General features: G+C 42.2%; 1 protein-coding gene across 8 annotated transcripts in view; it reads right to left on the reverse strand.

The window, feature by feature from the left end:
- Nucleotides 1–26,028, reverse strand: part of col11a2 (collagen, type XI, alpha 2) — a 133,622-nt gene that overhangs the window by 2,637 nt on the left and 104,957 nt on the right. For all 8 annotated transcript variants that reach the window (XM_041226023.1, XM_041226022.1, XM_041226026.1 and 5 more), the window contains 22 exons: nt 24,464–24,517; nt 23,485–23,538; nt 18,716–18,823; nt 16,249–16,302; nt 15,922–15,975; nt 14,468–14,521; nt 14,279–14,332; nt 13,849–13,956; nt 13,418–13,471; nt 9,419–9,472; nt 8,858–8,911; nt 7,952–8,005; nt 7,530–7,637; nt 6,295–6,348; nt 5,733–5,894; nt 5,208–5,261; nt 4,545–4,580; nt 4,332–4,385; nt 3,223–3,490; nt 2,792–2,904; nt 2,359–2,427; nt 1,840–2,073 (listed from right to left, as the gene is read on the reverse strand). In XM_041226023.1, the coding sequence (XP_041081957.1) occupies nt 1,840–2,073; nt 2,359–2,427; nt 2,792–2,904; nt 3,223–3,490; nt 4,332–4,385; nt 4,545–4,580; nt 5,208–5,261; nt 5,733–5,894; nt 6,295–6,348; nt 7,530–7,637; nt 7,952–8,005; nt 8,858–8,911; nt 9,419–9,472; nt 13,418–13,471; nt 13,849–13,956; nt 14,279–14,332; nt 14,468–14,521; nt 15,922–15,975; nt 16,249–16,302; nt 18,716–18,823; nt 23,485–23,538; nt 24,464–24,517 (1,908 nt within the window). The remainder of the gene's footprint in view (nt 1–1,839; nt 2,074–2,358; nt 2,428–2,791; nt 2,905–3,222; nt 3,491–4,331; nt 4,386–4,544; nt 4,581–5,207; nt 5,262–5,732; nt 5,895–6,294; nt 6,349–7,529; nt 7,638–7,951; nt 8,006–8,857; nt 8,912–9,418; nt 9,473–13,417; nt 13,472–13,848; nt 13,957–14,278; nt 14,333–14,467; nt 14,522–15,921; nt 15,976–16,248; nt 16,303–18,715; nt 18,824–23,484; nt 23,539–24,463; nt 24,518–26,028) is intronic.

The raw sequence follows: 26,028 nt of genomic DNA on the forward strand, positions 1-26,028 counted from the left end.
TCTGGATCAGCACACCTCGTTCACCTGGTAGAGTTAACAGTTCCATGGGAGGATGCTGTGGATGAGGCGTATGAAAGGAAGAAACGTTGGTACGCTCAACTAGCTGCTGAAGCGGAACAGCGAGTTTGGAGAATCCGGGTTTACCCAGTGGAGGTGGGCTGTTGAGGATTTGTGACACACTACAATCCGGTTTCTCAGAGACATCGGATTCAGTGCTCAAGAGTTGCGATGTATCTGAAGCAGTAGACAGGAGCAGCAACTGGCTCTGGTTGAGACAAAAAGGTTCTGGTGGGGGACCTCAAGCACAGTAGAAAGAAAGCAACATCCATGTAAGGGGGGTGTGGGGGGGGGGTGGGGGAAGGTAAGTAAGCTGGGCTTAGCTGGGTGGGGGGTGGGGGGGGGGGGGGGGGGGGGGGGGGGTGATGCTGGGATGCTAGAATCACTGTCGAGCCCTCTTAAGGTGTTGTGGGCTTGTTAACGAAACACCAAGGTGACCACTTGAAGACCACAGAGAAGTGCCCTACTCAACTCAGTCCAGACGGTTGTCTTGCTGACGCGCTAGGGAGGCCGCACTGCGGTTGATCCCTGGAGCCAGCATTGCAGCTGTGTGTGTGCTGATGAGCCAGAGAGGCAAAACAGGCTGATCCCTAGAGCCAGCATTACACTTCAGCCATCAACACCAGGCAGAAGGATCATCAGATGAATCACATTAGTTTACAGTAAAAGCAGCTATGTCTTAGTTGGTGCTTATCTTGGCGAGAGCGGAGTCCAATATCAACATGAAGTTTTAATACCTACTCATGGAATGGAAATCATGTAACAGCATTGTATAATGTCTTATGCATGACTTGCAAGATCGATCTGAAACCTAGCATATACAATTGATTCAGGAAACGATATTTGCATTGCGCAATTCATTAATGACTGTTGATTATTTTATTTGTTTGTGCTTTGCTGATTCACTCTTTATAAAAACGAAAAATATCAAGATGTACCTGCCAGATCTTTTGCTGCATAATCAGTTGCTGTAAAACTGTGGTCTAGTAATATTAACTGTTTACACCCAACATGTATATACAGATAAAAAGTACACCCAGACGCTCACACAAACACGTATGTACAAATACGCATACACACATACTGTGATTATCTATCTATAGGCATGGTATTAAAGATGATGAAAGACAAAGGTTCTTTATTTTAGAAGACTACCTAAATTCCCTTTTTAAGAAGTTCAAGTCTAATGGAAATGTATCTCTTCTTCCTCCTCTTCTGTTGTTGTCACACTTTCCATGTCTTCCCAAAACACAGCCATATTTTCTTTGTATTCGGTAAGAGCAGCAGGGGGAGGGAGAGTATCTTCGTGCTAATAGAATGCTATAAAGTACTTTTTTTTAACCAGGAAAGGGAATTGACGCTTGGGTATAGATGCGTTGGTGTGGCGCTGTCTACCGCGCGTCAAAAAAAAAAAAAAGCGAAGCAACGCGCTGGTGTGTCCAGGCCTTGCCAATACTGAGAGTGAAAGGAGAGGGTGAGAGAATGACTCCATGAAGTGAAATAAATACTTATTGTGCAAGAGAGAAGTCAAATTACAGTGCTGAGCAGTGCTTTGAGGTAGGGGCTATTCTGCCAGTTCAGGGTTTGCTGATTATTGATCTCTATTGATACAGTACTGATAGACCCTGTGTATCGATCTCTATTGATATACAGTCAGCACTGACAGACCCTGTGTATTGATCCCTATTGATACAGTCAGCACTGACAGACCCTGTGTATCGATCTCTATTGATATACAGTCAGCACTGATAGATCCTGTGTATTGATCCCTATTGCACTCACAGCACAGCCATCGAGTGGTGCCTTGATGTAGGGGCTGGTCTGGTAGCTCATGTCTTCCTCGTTGGCCCCCTGGAAGTGCAGGGCCCGCTCGAAGCTGTCGCTGCCCAAGTGCTGCCAGGCCACGGAGTGGTGGCAGTGATAGGTGAAGTTCTGCCGGGCCGAGACAGACAGCAGCCGCAGGAACGTGAGCTGAACCACACCCAGGGGCTCACCTTCGGAATCCACATACGAGAACTGAGGAGAGGGGAGAGAGGGTTAGACAGGGTTAGAGGGGGGAATAGAGAGAGGGAAGGTTGAGAAGGAGAGAGAGGGTAAGAGATGACATTAGAGTGGTAAGAGGGTGAGAGGGGTAACAGGTTAGAGCAGAAGAGATAGGGGTTAGAGAGAGGGGGAGAGAGACAGGATCTTGCCTACAGAGTCCATGTATGAGAACTTAGGAGGGGGGTTAGAGAGGGAGAGAGAGGAAGACCCAGGCACTGGTCTACAGACTCCCAGTCCATGCTTCCAGTCCTCACTCACCTTGCTGCCTTGTTTGAACTCACTGAACCAGGTTCCAGGGGTCTCGCTGCTCCAGGAGTTCATCTTCACCTGAGAGAGAGACAGGTATGTTAATAGGGGGGAGCGATGTGCAGTGAACAGTGCACAGGGTGTAGAGTGTAATGCGCAGTGTGTAGAGAGGGGGTGCAGGGTCCAGTGCGCAGTGTGTAGAGAGGGGGTGCAGGGTCTAGTGTGTAGAGATGGGATGCAGTGTGCAATGTGTAGAGGGGGGGTGCAGGGTGCAGGGCTGTATTGTACTGTGCAGAGTTACAGGCTCACTTCACAGTCCTCTCACCCACAAACTGCATGAGACGACACACCACACATGCAGATGAAGATCTCTATGTAAAGGAGTGCAGTGCACTGTATTGTAGTGTGTTGTAGGGTACATTGTGTTGTTGTATTTTAGTCTCACCGACTCAGTCTTCTTATCTGGATAGATGCAGGTCTCTCCTCCCGCAGTGAAGTTGCAGAACACCTTGAATGAATCTCGAGCACAGCCCTGGTTGGGATCGATCCAGTATTCACCTGTCAGACACACAGACAGGGGCTCAGCACACTGGGGTTTGCAGGTGTGTATTGCAGCTAAACAGAATCAGGTAGCTAGCAGTGTGGATCAGAAGTCACTCTGCATTCATTTGACATGTATCCTTATGAACCCCCTCCTCTGAGCTACATGTCTTTGTCTCTGTTTCTACATATCTCTGTCTGTATCTCTATTGATCATGTCTATATCACTATTGATCAGGTCTATATCACTATCATGATTACATATCATGATTGATTAGGTCTATATCTCTATTGATTAAGTCTATAGCTCTATATCACCCCTCTACCATCTCTCACCATCCTTGAAGTCAGCCTGGCTGAGCTGCAGATCCCTGCAGGTCCTGGCCGGGTTGTCCTTGGTGCCCAGCGGGTGTCTCATGTGCTCGAGCTCCTGTTTGAGGGAGTTGATGGAGCCGAAGATCTCCTCCATGCCGATATCAGCGTAGTCGAAGGCTGCGTCGGCCTGCACCCCCTCCTCCTCCAGCTGGCTGCCGTCGATTGAGCGCCTGCTCCTCTTAGGGGACATCTGGATGGGCAGGGGCTGGATCACCTCGCCAGGGGGGCCCTGAGGACAGGGGGTTGTGTGTGAGAACAGAGAGCTAGATTGAGGGGGGCAGCTAGTAGAGAGATGGGGAGGAGGAGTGGTGTACAGAGAGAGGATGGGTGAGGAGTACTGAGAGGGGAAGGGTGTAGAAAGGGGAGGTGTAGAGAGAGAGAAGGAAGGGGTCTAGAGAGATGGGAGGGTGTAGAGAGAGGGGAGGGAGTAGAGAGAGGAAGGGGAGGGGTGTAGAGAGGGGAAGGGTGTAGAGAAGGGAGGGGGAGGGTGCAGAGAGAGGGAAGGGGTGTAGAGAGGGGAGTGTTGTAGACTGGGGAGAGGTGTAGAGAGAGAGGTGTACAGAGAGGGAAGGTATAGAGAGAGGGGAGGGGTATAGCAAGAGGGTGGGTTCTGCTACTCAAAAACACACCAGGTTTCTGAACCTGGATTATTTCATGCATTGATATTGATATGCAGTGACTCTGCAGATGACAAGCTTGTCACACCTGCCACTGAAAGGGTTTAATCTGGACAGATTCAGGGATTGATTCTCAAAGCTATTTCCACAGAGTAATAACACAGCCAATAAAGTCACCAAACCAGAAATAAACAACTCAAGCGTGTGGTGCCGGGGCTGTGAGCAGTGTCTGGAGTGGGTTCTTATTTGTTCAGAATTGTAAATGGAGTTTTTTCCCCATCAGACCAAAATAATGCTAACAACAAATTTGAGTAAATAGCTTTGAGAATCCAGCCCTTAGACTTTTAGTCAAAACGTATGTCACTGAATTAATTTTGGTATTATTTATTCTAGCACACTAGGCCAGCAATGGAGTTGAACTAACCTCCCCTTTAAATGTTTGAAGGTACTTACAGGCGGACCTGCAGGTCCAGCGACACCCTTCTCTCCTTTAGGACCGGCTTGACCCTGAAAACAAGACAAAGCAAACCAGGGGGTAATGAGAGAGAGAGAGAAAGACCAAAAAACATTTATGATGAAAAGTGCATTTATCTGTATTATTATTATTATTAAGAACACAGATGAATGTTTCAGTAATCAGACTCTTGTGTTGTTTTCTTTACTCACCGAAGCTCCCTTGGCACCTTTCACACCAATAGGACCCTGTGAACAACAAAAGAGAGATGAGTAAGAGGAGAGAGACGAGGAGAGATGAGAGGATAGAGATGAGGGGGAGACAGAGAAGGGGTGAGGGGTGGGAGTGATGGGTGTGACCACTCCCCACCCCCCCATGGGTGGGGTGTCACTGATGGTGTGGGGGTGTGGGAGGGAGTGATGGGTGTGGGGCTGAGTGATGGGTGGGGGTGATGGGAGGGAGTGATGGGTGTGGGGCTGAGTGATGGGTGTGGGGCTGAGTGATGATGGGTGGGGGTGATGGGAGGGAGTGATGGGTGTGGGGCTGAGTGATGGGTGGGGGTGATGGGAGGGAGTGATGGGTGTGGGGCTGAGTGATGGGTGGGGGTGATGGGAGGGAGTGATGGGTGTGGGGCTGAGTGATGGGTGGGGGTGATGGGAGGGAGTGATGGGTGTGGGGCTGAGTGATGGGTGGGGGTGATGGGAGGGAGTGATGGGTGTGAGGTTAAGTGATGGGTGGGGGTGATGGGTGTAAGGTTGAGTGAGGGGTGGGGGTAATGGGTGAGGGTGATGGGTTGATGGGTGAGTGGTGTGGGGTGTTTAATTCCTCTCCCCAAAGTAGCTTGGAGGGAGTGAAGGTGAGGGCTTAGTACTCACTGGTAATCCGGGGGGTCCAGCTGGTCCGAGTGGTCCAGTCGGTCCTGCGATTCCCTGGAACAAGAACAGCATCAGAGACACAGCCCCGCAGCACACTGTATATCTGCACAGAGACCCCCGCAGCACACTGTATATCTGCTCCTGAGCTAGATGGCGATGCTGCACTACATGGGCACTCTGAATATTGAAATGTAATAATCTGCTGAGACTGCATCATCATGTCCTACGTCTCTGGGTGTGTACGGAGGGTATGTAAGTTTGTGTGTGCTGCGTTTCCCTAGATTAGGGCGCACTTACAGTCTCTTCCTTGGACCCCTGGCTGCCTGTGTCAGAGAGTAGTGAAGGGGGTGTGCATAGTGTTGTGTAGTGTAACGGTGTGTGTAGTGTTGTCTGTTGTAACTGTGTGTGTGTCAGTGAGTAGTGTTGTGTAGTGTAAGGGTGTGTGTGTGTAGTGTTGTGTAGTTCGGGTATGTGTTTGTGTGTCGGTGAATAGTGAAGGGAGTGTGTGTGGTGGAGTGTACTCACAGTCTCTCCCTTGGCTCCGTGGCTGCCCTGTGGCCCTGGCAGGCCCCTGTCTCCCTTCTCTCCCTGCTCCCCTGGGGGTCCGATGAGGCCAATGAGGCCGGGGTGTCCTTTCTCTCCCTTGGCTCCGGGGTCTCCCTGCAGACCAGGCAGACCAGGGGGGCCCTGCGGGAGGGAGAGACACACAAGAGAATGGAGGGGGGGGGGGTTAGGAACATACATGACACAAGATATAGATCAAGGCTAATAGGAACAGGCCAATATGCCAAGGAGATAAACGCGCTAAATCAGTAACACACCGTACATGGCACAAAGATATACAGCAAGGCACACGCCAAGGGTATAAACAAAGGGAGTCAATAACATACACGGCACACAGCAATAACTAAATATGCTGTGCCAGTAATATGCATGACACATGCCATGGACAATAACTAAAGTGTTTCAGTAACATACACCTCACACCAAAGGTGTATCACTAGCATACATGTTACATGAAACACACTACACACCACACGCCTGCCTGCCCTGCTCCGAGGAGCAGTGAGATTGTGGGGTGACTCACGATGGGTCCGGGGGGGCCCCTCTGTCCTGTCACTCCGGGAGAGCCTTGTTCACCCTGCGGAGGAATACAGTGAGATATGAGAAAATATGACATCATATTAGATCAGAAAAATCTAAATGGCTGTGTTGTATGCATGAAAAAAATATATGCAGGTAAGAGTATAGTCTGTTTACAGTACATATGCGCAAAGGCTTACTCAAGTGTTTATACTAGTGTAAAATGTACATGTTCGATGTATTTCGAGGTACAGTGAGATGTGTATATTATATAATCGTGTGTTCCTCACTCACAGGAAGATGTTAATGTTCTACACTGTTGGAGAAAGAGAAGCTGACAGGTAGGAACATTTCTGGAATGGGGGGGGGGGGGAATCACAAGTCTCAAATGTCACGTTTTATTATCAATGATTGGGGCTGTATTGTTTGCACTGTTATCGCAGATTTCAGGATTTCTGTGAAATGTACTCATTTCTGTGTAGTGTGTAGTTCCCTGTGAAAATGCATTGAATGCATGTAGAATATATCTGTGTGCAAGACTTAAAATATGTTACAGTACAGTGTACATATAGCTACTGTAAGGATGGCACATTACATCTGTTTGCATATTGTCAATGTGTATGTTACAGTGTGTGTGGAATAGCAGGGGTGGAAATAAGACTCCCAATTGCATTGCAGTTTGATCCATGGTTTTACTTTAAGTTTAATAATACACACCTGAGCTTATTACCTACACACTGTGGCTAATCAAACTTGTAGTATAACCTTGAGTGGGTGAAACACTGTGCATGTCATTATTATCATTCCAGGAATAGAGATGTGTGACTGTATGTGTGAACAGGTGTGTGTTACAGTACAGTATGTTTGAATAGAGAGATGTGTATTACAGTACAGTACAGTGTGTGTGAATAGAGAGATGCGTGTTACAGTACTGTGCAGTGTGTGTGAATAGAGAGATGCGTGTTACAGTACTGTGCAGTGTGTGTGAATAGAGACATGTGTGTTACAGTACAGTAGTGTGTGTGAATATAGAGATGCGAGTTACAGTGCAGTGTGTGTGAATAGAGAGATGTGTATTACAGTACAGTGCAGTGTGTGTGTGAAATAGAGATGTGAGTTACAGTGCAGTGCAGTGTGTGAATAGAGAGATGCGAGTTACAGTGCAGTAAAGTACAGTACAGTGCAGTGCAGTGCGTGTGCCTGAATGTTCAGGACTGCGTTCTTTTATTTTTCACTCACCACTGATCCTGGGATGCCTCTCAGCCCCTCAGTACCGGGTTTGCCTGGGGGCCCCTGGGGCCCGACTGCACCTGTCTTTCCAGCTGGGCCGTTTGCACCCGGGTCACCCTGACAGAGAGAGGGAAAGAGTTAGTAAAGCACCCCGACAGAGAGAGGGAGAGGATTAGTACAGTACCCTGACAGACAGGGAGAGAGTTAATACAGCACTCTGACAGAGTAATGTTACTCAAATAATAGTATTAGCAACCTATAGCAATGCAGTGTTACGAGAATATGTAAGAGAGGCCTGTATAAGAAGTCTTATAGCTGCTTTATAACATGATATGAAGCAGTGCAGGTGTCATTACAATGATAGTGTAATAAGCTGCTCCTTGTTAATAAATCAGTTTCAGTTTTCTCAAATGGCAGTCCTGTCACCTTACCTTGGATCCCTTCTCTCCCTGTCGCCCCTCCGGACCTCTTGTTCCAGCAGGACCCTGAACAGACAAAAAAAAATGCACTTCAAAGAAGATCCTCATCAAAACCATCAATTCAAACATGATCCTCATCAATACCATCAATTCACAAACAACATTCCCAATACCATCAATTCACAAACAAGATCTTCATCAATACCCTCAATTCACAAACACAATCCCCATCAATACCTTCAATTCAAACACGATATTCATCAATACCATCAATTCAAACAAGATCCCCATCAATACCCTCAATTCACAAACACAATCTTCATCAATACCATCACTTCAAGCAAGATCCTCAATCACTTCAAACTACATTCCCATCAGTACCATCAATTCACAAACACGATCCTCATCAATACCATGAATTCATAAACAAGATCCTCATCAATACCATCAATTCACAAACACAATCCTCATCAATATCATCACTTCAAACAAGATCCTCAAACACTTCAATCACGATCCCCATCAATACCTTCAATTCACAAGCAACATTCCCAATAATACCATCACTATAAACAAGATCCTCATCAATACCATCAATTCACAAACTACATTCCCATCAATACCATCAATTCACAAACACGATCCTCTTCAATACCATCAATTCACAAACACGATCCCCATCAATACCATCAATTCAAACAAGATCCTCAAACACTTCAATCACGATCCTCATCAATATCATCAATTCAAACATGATCCTCATCAATACCCTCAATTCAAACAAAACCATCATCAATATCATCAATTTAGACAAGATCCTCACCAATCCCATTGAGGATCGGAGGACCCTGTTTCAGTGTACAGGGGTGTGTGCACAGCGGCCCTCAAGGACCAGGGGACCCCTGGCTGGGCTCTTACCCTCTTTCCGGGAGGTCCTGGGGGGCCATTCTCACCAGTGGGTCCGGGGGAGCCCTGCAGAGATAGAGAGGAGGGGGAGGGGTACAGTCAGTACAGGGAGGTAACACTTACAAAAGTATAATAAAGCACAGGGAAACATTGTAAAGCACAGACAGGTATGGTAAAGCATAGGCAAGCACTGAACAGCAAATAGAGGCATAGTAAAGCATAGGTAAGCACTGTAAAGCACAGAGAGGTATAGTAAAACATAGGTAAGCATTGTAAAGCACAGAGAGGTATGGTAATGCATTTGCAAGCATTGTAAGTACAGACAGGTATAGTAAAGCATAGGCAAGCATTGTAAAGCGCAGATGTGTGGCAAAGCATATTAAAAAGCATGGTAAGTCAGGGTAAATTATGGCAAATGCACATATAGCCATGGGAAAAGCATTGGAAAACTGCAAAAATACCATGGTAAACCTTTATTAGAGAAATACATTCAACTGATCACAAAAAATAATTCAATATGATTTAATGAATGACAGAATAAATGAACAGTGCAGTTCGTGTGCAGTCACTCACCGCTTGTCCTTGCTCTCCATCCTCTCCTCTCTCACCCTTCGCTCCATCTTGACCCTGAAATACAAGATTGACTCATCAGACACAGCACAACATTATACAACATTACAGCAGCAATGCACATAGACACACCCTCAGACACAGCAAAACATCACAACAGCAATGCACAAAGACACACCCTCAGAGACAATATCACAGCAGCAATGCACACAGACACACCCTCAGTTAAACGTATCCTTTGTGTTTGGGTGAGAGATCTTGCTGCAGGTTGTCTCGTTGTAAGAATCTCATGTAGTTTGGGTGAGAGATCTTGCTGCAGGTTGTCTCGTTGTAAGAATCTCATGTAGTTTGGGTGAGAGATCTTGCTGCAGGGTGTCTCATTGTATAAGAGATTTCATGTAGTTTGGGTGAGAGATCTTGCTGCAGGGCATCTCATTGTATAAGATATTTCATGTAGTTTGGGTGAGAGATCTTGCTGCAGGGCATCTCATTGTATAAGTGATCTCATGTAGTTTGGGTGAGAGATCTTGCTGCAGGGCGTCTCATTGTATAAGTGATTTCATGTAGTTTGGGTGTGAGATCTTGCTGCAGGTGTCTCATTGTAAGAGATCTTGCTACTCAAACTTTGTGTGATGACGTCTCTTATAACAGACAACCTACACACAACAGGCCTCATTTATGAAAGGGCACTAAATACAGCTGTAATGTGCACATTAAGTAGTGAGCCTAACGTGCACTATACATCAAAATGTACAGCCCCATTTACAAACAGAGAACACATTACTTTACACGCACACTATTTGGCTAATTTACATACCATAGAGTGCACACTACATGTATTGTGAGCGATAATTTAATGTGCACGATAATGTCCAAGACTTACCCGCCCCAGCAGTCCAGGCGTGTCTTGGTAACACTTTATTAAGGTGCTGCTAAATGTATAATATATGCATAATAATATTAATAAAGCATTATATATAGTTTATAACCATGCAGTAGCCATAGATGGAATTACGTTTAAACATCCCAAAGTACAACAGGTGGCTAAAAACTGTCCCCTTTATAAAACTGTAATTCCATCTATGGCTATTGCATGGTTACAAACTACCTATAATGCTTTATTAACGCTTTATAACATAGTAATTAAGCATTTATAAAACATTTATAAAATATTAATAAGCAGCACCTTAATATAAAGTGTTACCCGTATCTTCTGGTCAGTAGCTTATTGTGAAGGTGGAGGTGGCTTACATTGACCGAAAATAAGCGATCAACAGACGCAGGCTACCGCAGGAGACAGGCAGAGGCAACGCAAACTAAAACTGCACGCAGAGGAGCTAGCAATTCTAGTGGAGGAGGTGGTTTTAAATTATAATACCCTGTTTGGTCAAGTGTTTTATTAAATCACTCTACTATTTGTACTAAAAAAAATCTAAATAAAATCAAATCTAAAAAATGATAACTTTTATTCACGCTTAATATATATTGTTATTTACAGGTAATTTTCACTTCTCTATCAGTGGCTAAAGCCTGGTTTCCAAACTAAACTAATTATTGCTCGCTAATGTGCACACTACGATTATCACCATTTGGTAAGTACGGTGTGAATGAAGCTCATCTCATTATTCAGAGCAGGATGCCTCATTTAAATACACTATCATGCATTACAATACAAATCACATATTTATTCAAATTACGATAGTGTGGCACAATATTTCGCATGATAATGAATAAAATTGCAATAGTAAATACGGAAATCATGAACGTGTTGCACACTAATTGCAATTATGGTGCACCAGAATGTTTCGTGCCCTTTGGTACACGAGGCCCAACATTTGCTAAACTTGAAGTTATGAAATATTGGGCAGGATTTTCAAAAGACAGTGTTATTGTATCGAACTCGTGGTATAGTAACGAGCGCTTTAGCAGCAAGTGATTTTCAAACGAAATGTGTTAATTAAATCAATCCGTTAATGCTTTGAAATTGAGTCGACGAGGTCGTTAATGAATGCATTTCTCGTTTAAAAGCTTAATTGTCGCAGGTTATTTACATCACTTCCTGTTTCATCGACTAGATAAGGGAACTTGTTAATCAAAATGCATGTTAACGAGATCAAGAAAAATGAATGGAAGCAGAATTCGCTGTTATGCAAATTACTAGCGTACAGGGAAGCAAGTCTCCCAACGGCGAGCAGCAGCCAAATGGAAATAAAAAATAATGGGAATATCTATGTTGTGTATAATTTGTAAACTTCATTTAAAAACATGCATTTTGTCATGCAGAATATACAATTATTTAGAACACTTCACATATAAGATGCTGAATTAGGATTATCTGGTGTGGATAAAAATCGGACGGCACGGATTATAATAATAATAATAAATACTAGTTAAACCTCACTAGTCATTTACCTTCACTTGGGGGAATATTGTGCCACAGCTTACTGTATACAACGCTTTTAATGTGTATTTTGAATTTTTGGTTAAAAAGAAGAAAAATAGTGTAAGCCATCTATGGTCTTAATTTAATTTTCTTTTATTGACATCTAATTATTTAGCATGTACAAGTGTAGGCTCTTTTGTACAGTGGTATCAGCGCTAGCTTCAGTGAGAGAGGTCCCGGGTTCGCGTCCGCCCTCCGCCTGTGTGTGGACTGCCTCGCCCCGTGTGATGCACCTGCCTGCGGGAACCGAGATCACTACACATGCATACAAACGTGTTATTCACAAGTCAACATAATTTCAAAAATAACATTCAGAAGAATATTTAATAACGAAACAGGCATAACGACCACTTGAAAATGCCCAAATCAATGCTGCATACCGACTTCTTCATTAACACTGGAGTTATCGTTTACGAAGTTTTGAAAATCCTGCCCATTAGCTAAAAATTAACAAAATACCATTTATAATTATTAGGCCTGGGATTTATTCACGGTGGTCGCGGGTGTCACGGATTGTGTGACTTTTGCTAGTGTTTGAGATTTTTACTGATCTACTTGACTTGCGGGGATGTCAGTAAATTGTGTTCCATCTGTATGTGATTTTACTGGAAAGTTTCTTATTAACATTAAATTTCGCATTTAAAAAAACGTTTACCGTTTATTAATTTGAATAAATAATTACAGATTTTGAACTAGCTCTGACATCGTACTTTGCTGTCCTGTTTTGTGTTTTTTTTTGGAGAAGAAAATAAATTCTGAATCAAACTAAGCTCTTTCGATTAAATACTTCTTGAAAGTTAAGTTAATAGGTCATAAATTCAGTGTGTGTCTGTGTGTGTGCGTGTACTATACTAACATTCGCTGCGGGACATGCATTGAACAGCTTTCTCATTTTAATTGAAATTATTGTTCTACTTGTTTTTAATTGTTGTACGTTTGCTCTTAATTTAATGTACATGTCTCTTGTCCCACACCCCACACCCTCTTTGCGTGATCCTCGTGTGTATTTCTCCCCCCAGTGTGTTACACTTGCCGTCTCTTACCCTTTCCCCTGTTTGCGTCTTTATTCTCTGTTTAGTTCAGCGCTTATAAATGCTACTGTTAGTTAGTAGTCACCTTTGCAGAGCAAATAAAAAAAGTAACAAATTGAAATTTCATTTGCTTGTCTCGTCCTTCTTTGCTGAACTTGTGTGCACCAGGCGCCACAATATTCTTTTATTAAAGACAGTTACTTTTTTTTTTTATCCCTCAGACTTTATTCTCCCTCTGTCCTTTTTGAATGCATTGAGTGACTGCTCCGTGATTTACGTCCAAATTGTCCGTGGCAAACTCCTAGCCCTGATAATTATAGTAAATCATGTTTTGACTGTGTCTTTCCTTGCCACCGCATTCAAAATGACTTCTTCCTCAAACACTGAAAATATGATTATATCAATAACTCAAATGATGGATAGTGTCCAAGTAATTGATTATTGCTTCGACCCTGCGCTCAAGTTTTGCAGCATGCACAGTGTACCCCCAGTGTTTTGGGGGTTCATGGACGAGGGTATGATACTCACTCGGGGTCCGAGCTCTCCTGGGGGTCCTGGGTCACCTGGGAATCCAACTGGGCCCTAAAAACAGAGGGGGGCACTGTTCAGAACCAACTCAACACCACACCTCAGACTACTGTATAGGGTACTGTATGATACACGTAGAATATTGTATAGGGCACTGTATGATACACAGAATATTGTATAGGGTACTGTATGATACACAGAATATTGTATAGGGTACTGTATGATACACAATACTGTATAGGGTGCTGTAAGATATTATTATTAAATAAGAATAATTACAGTAAAGCTAGCCTTAGTGAGATGTAATTGCATCCGATACAAACTATCTGACTCACGGGGTTTCAGCGATATGTTGACGTTTGTTTCATGCCTGTGTGACTCACGGGGTTTCAGCGATATGTTGACGTTTGTTTCATGTCTGTGTGACTCACGGGGTTTCCTTTGGGTCCATCGTCTCCGGTGGGCCCTTTCACTCCCGCTGGTCCAGCTGTGCCAGGCTGTCCAGCCTCCCCCTTCTCTCCACGCTCCCCGCGAGGGCCCTGCATAGGACGGCAGCCGTCAATCAAGACACTCTCACAGTGAGAACAGCATAACCGCACTGACACACACATACACACACACTGTTATAAATTCATTTTAATGGAAATCAATAACCAAAAACATCAAAGACTCATCAGTGCATGACGGTGTCTATTATAGTTCTGTCTGTAAAAATAGTAAAAAACTTAGGAAGGTCATATATACCCCATTCACACAAACACAACCCTCTGATATGAACTCTGCACAGGGTACAACTATGATAAACTAAGCCTCGCAATGCTTTCCTCAGTGTAATAAATTCAAGGGTATTGCTCCTGATACCTTTGCACCGGGCTCTCCTGCTACACCTGGGGCTCCGGACTCACCTGGCTCTCCCTGGGAATCAGAAACACAAACAGTTAGAACTGGACTGGGATCAGGGGCTGCAGAGACCACAAGTAGGGTAGCGCACGGGTCACAGTATATTAGCAAGCAATCAGACAACATGCACAGCTATATAATATGACTCACCTTCTCTCCTACATTACCAGGGTTACCCAAACCTCCAGGGGGACCTTGCGGACCCTACGAGAGAATCATTCATACAGTCAGTACAAAAACATAAATAGAATCATTCATACAGTCAGTACAAAAACATAAATAGAAGCATTCATACAGTCAGTACAAAAACATACAAAATAGAAGCATTCATACAGTCAGTACAAAAACATACAAAATAGAAGCATTAGCCAAAACTTCCTAAATAATAATTCACAGCTCAGCCAGCATGCATGTCCCAGTGAATTAGTGAACAGTCACAAAGGAGAGTGGACAATACAGTGTGTTCCCACAATTAGGAGCTAGAAACGGTGAGGTAATGGAATGAGATGTCATTATTGTAGCATTACATTCAGTCACAATACTGTGACTGTAAAACATTGAATATTTGGGAGCAAGATATTTTCACTAAGTTTGCATTTATTAAAGATCTGTTAAATATATAGATGCTGCAAAATGACCCTAATCACTAGATTGGGTTTGTAAACATATGCGTATATTTATATATGCAAAGTATTGCTTATGGAACGTCTGTGAAATGAGTTCGCTGCAGACATTACTTGTTATACAGTACTGGTGCTACTACTGATATTGCCATGACTACCACTGCATCTACTACTACTAAAAATATAGTGATAATCAAAGTGTGTTGTGTTGGGTGTGCTGTATGGGGTGTGTTGTATTGGGTGTGCTGTACTGGGTGTGCTACAATGCGCTGTATTGGGTGTGTTGTATTGAATATGTTGGGTGTGCTGTATGGGGTGTGTTGTATTGGGTGTGCTGTACTGGGTGTGCTACAATGCGCTGTATTGGGTGTGTTGTATTGAATATGTTGGGTGTGCTGTATGGGGTGTGTTGTATTGGGTGTGCTGTACTGGGTGTGCTACAATGCGCTGTATTGGGTGTGTTGTATTGAATATGTTGGGTGTGCTGTATGGGGTGTGTTGTATTGGGTGTGCTGTACTGGGTGTGCTACAATGCGCTGTATTGGGTGTGTTGTATTGAATATGTTGGGTGTGCTGTATGGGGTGTGTTGTATTGGGTGTGCTGTACTGGGTGTGTGCGCTTGGGTGTGTTGTATTGAATATGTTGGGTGTGCTGTATGGGGTGTGTTGTATTGGGTGTGCTGTACTGGGTGTGCTACAATGCGCTGTATTGGGTGTGTTGTATTGAATATGTTGGGTGTGCTGTATGGGGTGTGTTGTATTGGGTGTGCTGTACTGGGTGTGCTACAATGCGCTGTATTGGGTGTGTTGTATTGAATATGTTGGGTGTGTTGTATTGGGTGTGCTGTATTGTGTGTGCTGGGGGTGTTAGGTGTGCTGTATTGGGTGTGTTGCATTGAGTATGTTGAATGTGCTGTATTGAGTGTACTGTAGTCGGTGTGCTGTATTGCTGGTTGAAGGCTGAGTTGAGAGGGGACTCACATCAGCTCCACTGGGGCCAGCTGGACCTCTGGGGCCCGGGGGACCTGGGGGGCCCTGCAGAGAGAGAGAGAGAGAGAGAGAGAGGGGGGGGGTTATTGATAGAAAACAATAAAGCTTTTTTTATATTTTGTTCAATTGGACCTGGAAGTTCTAACCCCCATTTTACTGAGTGGTCATTTAGGTTAAAAAATATTTTGCATTAAATTAAATATATGTATTAATTAATGACTGTATTTATCTTATCTAACCATTCCATTTTTTTTTATCAAAACAGTTTGTGTGGGATACTGGTATTAGATAATTAATTATAATCAATGTTGACCTCACCATGGGGCCCACGTCTCCAGTCTCTCCTTTCTCTCCTGATGGACCAGGCAAACCCTGCGAAACAAAACACAATGTTATCAATCGCCAACAACCTATCAATTATCAATAATCAATCCATTGGGTTTATATCGAAGTTTACAAGAGCCAAGACGAACCCGCATTCTAGAAAGAGTGCAAAGAAGAGCAACCAGAATTATTCCTGGTTTAAAAGGAATGTCATATGCAGACAGCCTTAAAGAATTGAATCTATTCAGTCTTGAACAAAGAAGACTATGCAGCAATATCTGATTTAAGCATTCAAAATTGTAAAAGGTATTGACAATGTCGACCCAAGGAACTTTTTCATTTATTTTTATTTTTTTATTAGTTGCCAATGAGTTTTTTGTTGTTTTTCTCCCCAATTTAGTAGTGTCCAATAATTTTTTTTTTTTAGCTCAGCACACTGCTACCCCCTCTGCGCTGACTCGGGAGGGGCAAAGAGGAACACACGCTGTCCTCCGACGCGTGTGCCATTAGCCGACCGCTTTTTTACACACTGTAGGCTCACCATGCAGCCACCCAGAGCTACAACTTCGGAGGACAACGCAGCCCTGGGCAGCTAACAGGCAAGCCGGCAGGCGCCCGGCCAGACCACAGGGGTCGCTGGTGCATGGTGAGCCGAGGACACCCTGGCCGACCTAACCCTCCCTCCCCCTGGCCGGCACTCAGCAACATCTAGTCCCCTTCAACCTAACCTACCAATTTACCTGTCTGTCAGCTGAATTTTTGGAAGGTAAATCTACATAATAAATACAATATTCCATGTTTGCAGAGAGTCGGGATGCTTGATATTGCAATAGCAGGATTTATCAGGAATTCAATGTTATAGTTTCTATAGAAATATGGGCTAGGGCATCATTCACTAAAGGCTCTTATGTTTTAAGGCACGTCTTATTGCTAGATAAGGTACACATTATTGAGATCCTTATTGATCAACCTAGATATGGTGCACCTTAAAGCATAAGAACATGTTAAGACACAAGCCTTAACAATGAGGTGCTGGGTTGATTAACATCAGCTGAATCTGCCTAATGCATTGTAATGTATTCAATGATGTGGATAGCACTGATCAGGGGAATGGAAGCCACATGGTATTTACTAAACCGTGCAAACCATAAGGTGCGCCTTAAATGGTGAGTAACACTGATGGGAAGCAGGCGATATGAGCCGAGATCCTGAGATTAGATTGTGCAGGACGGCTGCTATGCCGTGTACTAGATTGTGCAGGACGGCTGCTATGCCGTGTATTAGATTGTGCAGGACGGCTGCTATGCCGTGTACTAGATTGTGCAGGACGGCTGCTATGCCGTGTATTAGATTGTGCAGGACGGCTGCTATGCCGTGTATTAGATTGTGCAGGACGGCTGCTATGCCGTGTATTAGATTGTGCAGGACGGCTGCTATGCCGTGTATTAGATTGTGCAGGACGGCTGCTATGCCGTGTATTAGATTGTGCAGGACGGCTGCTATGCCGTGTATTAGATTGTGCAGGACGGCTTTGTCGTGACACACCCAGACCAGGAAGTTGACTGAGACACAGACAGGCACTGTGAGTGGAAGCGCTGGTGCGCAGATTTATTCAAACAAAAATAAATAAAAATGACAAGCAAACACACAGCTCACCGAGCCACAAAACAAACACACAGCTCACCGATTTTGTTTGATATCTATATTTAAAGTATTTGATTAAATCCATTAGAGCGTTGCATTTCTTTTGTGCATCGGGATTGGTTAAAACCTCATCACGTGACCTAAATAGATCTAACTATTGCCCCCGTAACGCTGTTCACAGTCAAGTTTTTTACAAACTGCATCATCACACTGAATGTCCTTCCTCTCTACACACAAAGCAAAATGGCAGACAACGAACATGAATGACAAAATATACTACAAAACAAGATGCTGCAAACACTAAAATCATTCAAAAAAATTAGCTTTCAGCGTTTTCTGACTTCCTAAAATTCAAACAAATCCAAATTATATGAAGAAATGAGTAACGAGTACTAAGTTGTTTTATTTCCAGTAACGTGCCTAACTCTGGAAATTAGTAAGTGCTCTTCAACCAATTAAGAAGCCAAAGCACAGCAAGCTCGGGAGACATCGTCCAGCTTGCAATGCTTTTACCACGGACTGTTCATGGAAACATGTTCAATAGCCTCGAAATGGAATGTACGCAGCACCAAGTGACTGACTTGGCAGATCTTACACGGGATCTGGCAGAGATGAACATAGGCATGAAATTGCCATCCTGTCTACACCTAGCGGAGAGCCACGTTCTCCTACAATTGCTCAGTTTGCCATTAATATGTTGGCTTTGCCGCATAGTACTGCAGAATTAGAATAAGCACAAAACCAACTGTCAGACATTCATGATCTGCAAATGATCCAGTTTGTAAGTGTGAGAGGGGTCCTGATCTCAATAACTCACCTGCAATCCGATCGGGCCGGGAGGACCGGGGAACCCTCGGGGTCCCTCGTCTCCCTTCGCTCCGAACGGACCCTGCTGACCCCTGGGGCCAAGCTCGCCATCAGCACCCTAAAGTGGAAAGGAGAAGAGGAGAGGGTCTTGCCATGAACAGAATACTAGCCAGGAATGTTAAACAGACAATCGGAAAATATATACAATACAATAAGTAATATACATTAATTAAACAATAAGTCAATACAAAAGTCATATACATTAAGATACAGTATACAGCAGTAAAAATAAAATATATATATATATATATATATATATATATATATATATATATATATATATATATATATATATATATATATATATATATATATATATATATATATATGAAAGAAAGAAGGTTCTTTCACCAAAAACAAGTAGAAGAATTGTGAGGAAGGTTAACAACGATTGACTGCCAAAGATATTCAAAGTGAACTGGCTGCAAGTCGGACTGGGGTTTCTATTTCAACCGTAGGTCGAGTATTGCATGGTGAAGGTCTCAGTGGTCGCAGGTCAAGGAAAAAGCCACTCTTAGGAAAACATCACAAGGACAATCGCTTAAAGTTTGCATAACAGCATTTGAATGATGGATATGAGTTGTGGAGTGATGAAATTAAAAATCGAGCTATTTAGGCACACTGATAGTCGTTACTTTTGGAGAAAGTCTGGTGAGGCGTACAAAGAAAAGAACACCAGACCTACTGTTAAGCATGGAGGTGGTAATAGCCTTCAATGTGGTTATTTTTTCTTTTATGGCAATTGTAGACATCTATTTCTTGTAACTTTTTTTCCTCATCCACAAAAGCAAAACTTTTGCTACAAAAGATTTTTCTTATAATCATCTTTCGAGAAATTTCTATAAATGATAAATTTCCATTGTAGTATGAAAGGTAAACTTTTGACTACAACTGTATGTGTGTATATATATATATATATATATATATATATATATATATATATATATATATATATATATATATATATATATATATATATATATATATATATATATATACACACACACACACACACAGTCAGCACTCATATTCAACCCTATAAAAGTTTGACTTCAATGATGTTTAAATGAGTGTGATGCATATCTGATTCTTTCATTGGAATAACACAGCGGTAAGACAAACACTTGTCCGTTTTTTCAGGGAACACAAAAGATCCATTGTCAAAAATACACACCTGAAAATAAGTAGGCTTCCATTTAGATGTACTGTAGTTGGTTTTGTTGGTACTGTACTATATTTTAACAGAAGTAGTATTTTATTTCAGAATTATATGATTCTGAAAATATCACTTGCCAAAAGAGACGACTGGACACGTGGATTGTAATACAGCACATACTTTCAAATTATGTTCGTATCGCAGCGGTATGTAAAATTCCCCATTAAAAATTTAATAAAAAAAAAAAAAACCATGGGCTGTGACTGTTAAACAAGTAAATTGTAACATTGAAGAAATGGGTTTTGTATCAGAAAACTGGCGTCAGTCGGAAATTGTGTGTGACAATAATTTGTTAATATATATATATATATATATATATATATATATATATATATATATATATATATATATATATATATATATATATATATATATATATATATATATTCGGGATTGATTTTATTCTTAATACAAGGACGGTACAACATGACTGACGTGTATCTGAGTTTTATATCCATGTAATATTTATATCCATGTGTGTGTGTGATATATATATATATATATATATATATATATATATATATATATATATATATATACACATACACATATACACACACACACACACACACACACACACACATACATACAGCTCTGGAAAAAATTGAGACCACTGAAAAGTAAGTTTTATTCTATAACCTACTGACAACATTTCTCCCAAATTCCAAATAAAAATATGGTCATTTAGAGCATTTATTTGCAGAAAATGACAACTGGTCAAAATAACAAAAAAAAGATGCAGTGTTGTCAGACCTCGAATAATGCAAAGAAAATAAGTTCAGATTCATTTTTAAACAACACAATACTAATGTTTTAACTTAGGAAGAGTTCAGAAATCAATATTTGGTGGAATAACCCTGATTTTCAAGCACAGCTTTCATGCATCTTGGCATGCTCTCCACCAGTCTTTCACACTGATGTTGGGTGACTTTATGCCACTCCTGGCGCAAAAATTCAAGCAGCTCGGTTTTGTTTGATGGCTTGTGACCATCCATCTTCCTCTTGATCACATTCCAGAGGTTTTCAATGGGGTTCAGGTCTGGAGATTGGGCTGGCCATGACAGGGTCTTGATCTGGTGGTCCTCCATCCACACCTTGATTGACCTGGCTGTGTGGCATGGAGCATTGTCCTGCTGGAAAAACCAATCCTCAGAGTTGGGGAACATTGTCAGAGCAGAAGGAAGCAAGTTTTCTTCCAGGACAACCTTGTACTTGGCTTGATTCATGCGTCCTTCAAAGACAAATCTGCCTGATTCCAGCCTTGCTGAAGCACCCCCAGATCATCACAGATCCTCCACCACATTTCACAGTGGGTGCGAGACACTGTGGCTTGTAGGCCTCTCCAGGTCTCCGTCTAACCATTAGACGACCAGGTGTTGGGCAAAGCTGAAAATTGGACTCATCAGAGAAGATGACCTTACTCCAGTCCTCTACAGTCCAATCCTTATGGTCTTTTGCAAACCTCAGCCTGGCTCTTCTTTGCTTCTCATTGATGAAGGGCTTTTTTCTAGCTTTGCACGACTTCAGCCCTGCCCCTAGGAGCCTGTTTCGAACCGTCCTCGCCGTGCACTTCACCCCAGCTGCCGTTTGCCATTCTTTTTGTAGGTCACTTGATGTCATCCTACGGTTGCTGAGTGACATTCGAATGAGTTGGTGGTCATCCTGGTCAGTGGAGAGTCGTTTTCACCTCTGCCGGTCTGTAGCTTTTTTGTCCCCAATGTGTGCTGCTTGACCTTGTTCTTATGAACCGCCGTCTTTGAAATTTTAAGGATGGAAGCAACCCGACGCTCACTGTATCCCTCTGCCAGTAAAGCCAGAACTGAACCTTTCTTTTCCTCACTCAAAACTTTCCTTTTCAACTCTTTGGGCATGGTCAATAGTTATTTTTTTTATTCCAATTACTTTTGAGGTACTACTAGCACTGTTTTGCCATCCAGCTGGTCCTATTGCAAGAGGATAGTGATGACCACAGGAGTGGTTTTTATACTTTTCCTCGTTAAATAAGATTTGGTTCAGGTGATCCCCTAATCAGTACCTCATTCAGTAGAATGAGGTGTGCCTGTGTTGGAATTCAACAGACACTGGAATGGAATGGCTGCCATACATGTAGAGATGCTGATTTAAGAAAAATTTGCAGTGGTCTCTCAATTTTTTCCAGAGCTGTATATGTATGGCACGGGTACATAAAAACCTGGGTTTTAAATGACCCGACCCAGGTCTCTTTTTACTACCCGGGTATCGATTATTGTAGAAAATATGACAATGCAGTTATAAGCGTGGGTCTCTGGCTGGTGTAATAAAAACAACGTTAAAACAAGCTTTGCATTAAGCCTTTTCTTAACTGACAGGATAGCAATGTTTTACAGAAATCAATAACACAGCGAGCGGCAGGTACACCTCAGTGATAATAACTGCGGGGACTATTCTTATCAGGAACTAAATCGGAAACAAAACAACATAACAACATCCTGTTGGGTTTATGACTTCCAGTACGGAATGCTTGATCTACAGTTTGCACAGATACAATTTCTTACCAAAAAGATCAAATAAGTAGCCGTAAACATTGTATTTTATTTTAATTTGAAGTATAACTAAGAAAAAGCATACACGCTTCAAAATGCGTAAGGTGCAAAGTACAAAATTAAATCAGTATGAGAAACACATTACTCACACACTTAGGAAACGTTTACCTATTTTGTTTTGGGTTAAATAAAAAATATTTGTGGAGCACATTAGAGTGCTAGCGCTTTCTCCTTTGAACGCAAGCTTTCCTTGGCAGGGTTTGCAAATTCCATTTTCTCCTGCTTGGTAAAGAAATTCCACGCAACGCTTTGCTTGGATGCCATGTTAACAACAGCAGAATATGGCCAATACATGTTGCAAAGAATCCTGCAGCATGAAGCGCATTTAACATTAATAACTGTATTCAAACAGATGTTTTATTATTATTATTTGGATGTTTCCAGTACTACAAAATGTTACACAAGTCTACAGATCTGAAGGGACTAAATGCATGTCTACTATATAGTATTTAAATATGTATCATGCACTTAAAACATTAATATATGTGATATTATATATGTTTACTCATTACCCGAAAATGTTTAAGGCGTATACTCTGTTCTAGATTATCTACCTGTGCTGACCTCTAATATACAGTATATACATACACAGACACACACACTCATTCATTCATTCGATATATACAGTGGTAGTACTAAATAATAACATTTTATTTGTCAGTGCCATCATTCATAGTAATATTGACTTAATGTAGAAATGAATATAATTTTGGATGTCAATACAAAGTAAAATATGAATGTAATAATGATCTACAGTATGGGGGGTTTAATCCATTTAAAACCCCCAACTGATTGAGGTACAGAGGAAGGCATGTTACAATTATACTAGACTGAATACAGTATGTCCATGATGTTGTTAGAGTGAGTTATCGATAAGGTTAATAAAGATGATGATATCAGTAATCAATAATCCATACTCACAGCAGCTCCAGGCTGTCCTACTGGACCCATTGGACCTGGGGGCCCAGGGGGACCCTGAAAGAGAGAGAGACACAAAGTTAGAAAAGCACACAGCCACTCCAGTTCCCCACCCACCCCTCTACACACAGCAGCACATCCTGTCCAGTCTGTGTCTAAGCTGACTCTGTGTCTTTTGCAATAAGGCTACAGTCTCCTCACTGCAGTTATTAGGTATATATCTGTGTGGCAGGCTAGCAAGTGGATAGAGGCCCAGAGACAGACTGCAGTTCAAAAAAATATACTTTTATTATAAATAGATACAAAAATAAAAAGGCACAAGGGCCAAAACAAAGGGATTGAAAATTGAAAAATCACAACCAACAAAACACCAACCTATTTCCTCAGCTCCCTCCTCCCCAAATGAGAAGCAGAGGCCTCCTTTTATGTCAGATGGCTGGGCGCTGATTGATCGTTAATTAACCTAATCAACTAATCAACCCCAGCCACCTGAACATAATAAACCCAGGCAGGTAGGGGAAGTTAACCCCATCCCTGCCAATTTAAAAAGGGCAGAGCTTTGCTCTGCCACAATCTGATTAAGCACTTTGAGTATTATGGTTAGCGGCAAACTACACATACTGACGAATCATCTTTAGTTAAAATTTTTAAAAAACACATATCATTTTGTGTTACTTTTGTATTTTTGATTAGCAGAGAGGGAATTACAAACGTGTCGAATTCTAACCCACAATCCAGTGGGACTCCCTGTTAGAAGAATCGATTTCCAGATCCTCTCTCTGTATCCTGCATGTAAACCACTAGGAGCTGGAATGAGGCTGGTGGTTTCCATGGGATTCAGAAGCACTGATTCCTCCGAACCTCACTGACGTTGGCCTGGGCACTCAGAGATTGTTTTCACACTCTGAGCAATCACATTCGAAAACAGTTCTGATCTTTGTGGATTCCACAGGTAACCAGTATTCAGTAGTGTGGTACTCACATGCTCTCCCTTGCTTCCTTTGGCACCCTTCTGTCCAGGCTCTCCGATCTCACCCTGCACAGACAGACACACAGATAGCATTGATCAGTCATCGATTAGCTAGTGACTCATTCATGCACTGACTGAGAAAATAGAATGCTGTTCTAACACAGTTAAATAAATTGATAAATCCATGAGACACTTCTAAAATTGCTCTGTGAAGGTTGCAACACTATGCAGATATAGCGCTAGTATTCACACAATATCAGACACATTTAGTCAGGTACAGGGCTGGTATCTGTGTATTCCAGTATGAGACTCATGTATTATTAGATACAGGGCTGGTATCTGTGTATTCCAGTATGAGACTCATGTATTATTAGATACAGGGCTGGTATCTGTGTATTCCAGTATGAGACTCGTATTATTAGATACAGGGCTGGTATCTGTGTATTCCAGTATGAGACTCATGTATTATTAGATACAGGGCTGGTATCTGTGTATTCCAGTATGAGACTCGTATTATTAGATACAGGGCTGGTATCTGTGTATTCCAGTATGAGACTCATGTATTATTAGATACAGGGCTGGTATCTGTGTATTCCAGTATGAGACTCATGTATTATTAGATACAGGGCTGGTATCTGTGTATTCCAGTATGAGACTCATGTATTATTAGATACAGAGCTGGTATCTGTGTATTCCAGTATGAGACTCATGTATTATTAGATACAGAGCTGGTATCTGTGTATTCCAGTATGAGACTCATGTATTATTAGATACAGAGCTGGTATCTGTGTATTCCAGTATGAGACTCATGTATTATTAGATACAGGGCTGGTATCTGTGTATTCCAGTATGAGACTCATGTATTATTAGATACAGAGCTGGTATCTGTGTATTCCAGTATGAGACTCATGTATTATTAGATACAGGGCTGGTATCTGTGTATTCCAGTATGAGACTCATGTATTATTAGATACAGGCTGCTGGTATCTGTGTATTCCAGTATGAGACTCATGTATTATTAGATACAGGGCTGGTATCTGTGTATTCCAGTATGAGACTCATGTATTATTAGATACAGGGCTGGTATCTGTGTATTCCAGTATGAGACTCATGTATTATTAGATACAGGGCTGGTATCTGTGTATTCCAGTATGAGACTCATGTATTATTAGATACAGAGCTGGTATCTGTGTATTCCAGTATGAGACTCATGTATTATTAGATACAGGGCTGGTATCTGTGTATTCCAGTATGAGACTCATGTATTATTAGATACAGGGCTGGTATCTGTGTATTCCAGTATGAGACTCATGTATTATTAGATACAGGGCTGGTATCTGTGTATTCCAGTATGAGACTCATGTATTATTAGATACAGGGCTGGTATCTGTGTATTCCAGTATGAGACTCATGTATTATTAGATACAGGGCTGGTATCTGTGTATTCCAGTATGAGACTCATGTATTATTAGATACAGGGCTGGTATCTGTGTATTCCAGTATGAGACTCATGTATTATTAGATACAGAGCTGGTATCTGTGTATTCCAGTATGAGACTCATGTATTATTAGATACA

This window comes from Polyodon spathula, chromosome 24 (assembly GCF_017654505.1).
Source record: "Polyodon spathula isolate WHYD16114869_AA chromosome 24, ASM1765450v1, whole genome shotgun sequence".
Classification (NCBI taxonomy): domain Eukaryota; kingdom Metazoa; phylum Chordata; class Actinopteri; order Acipenseriformes; family Polyodontidae; genus Polyodon; species Polyodon spathula.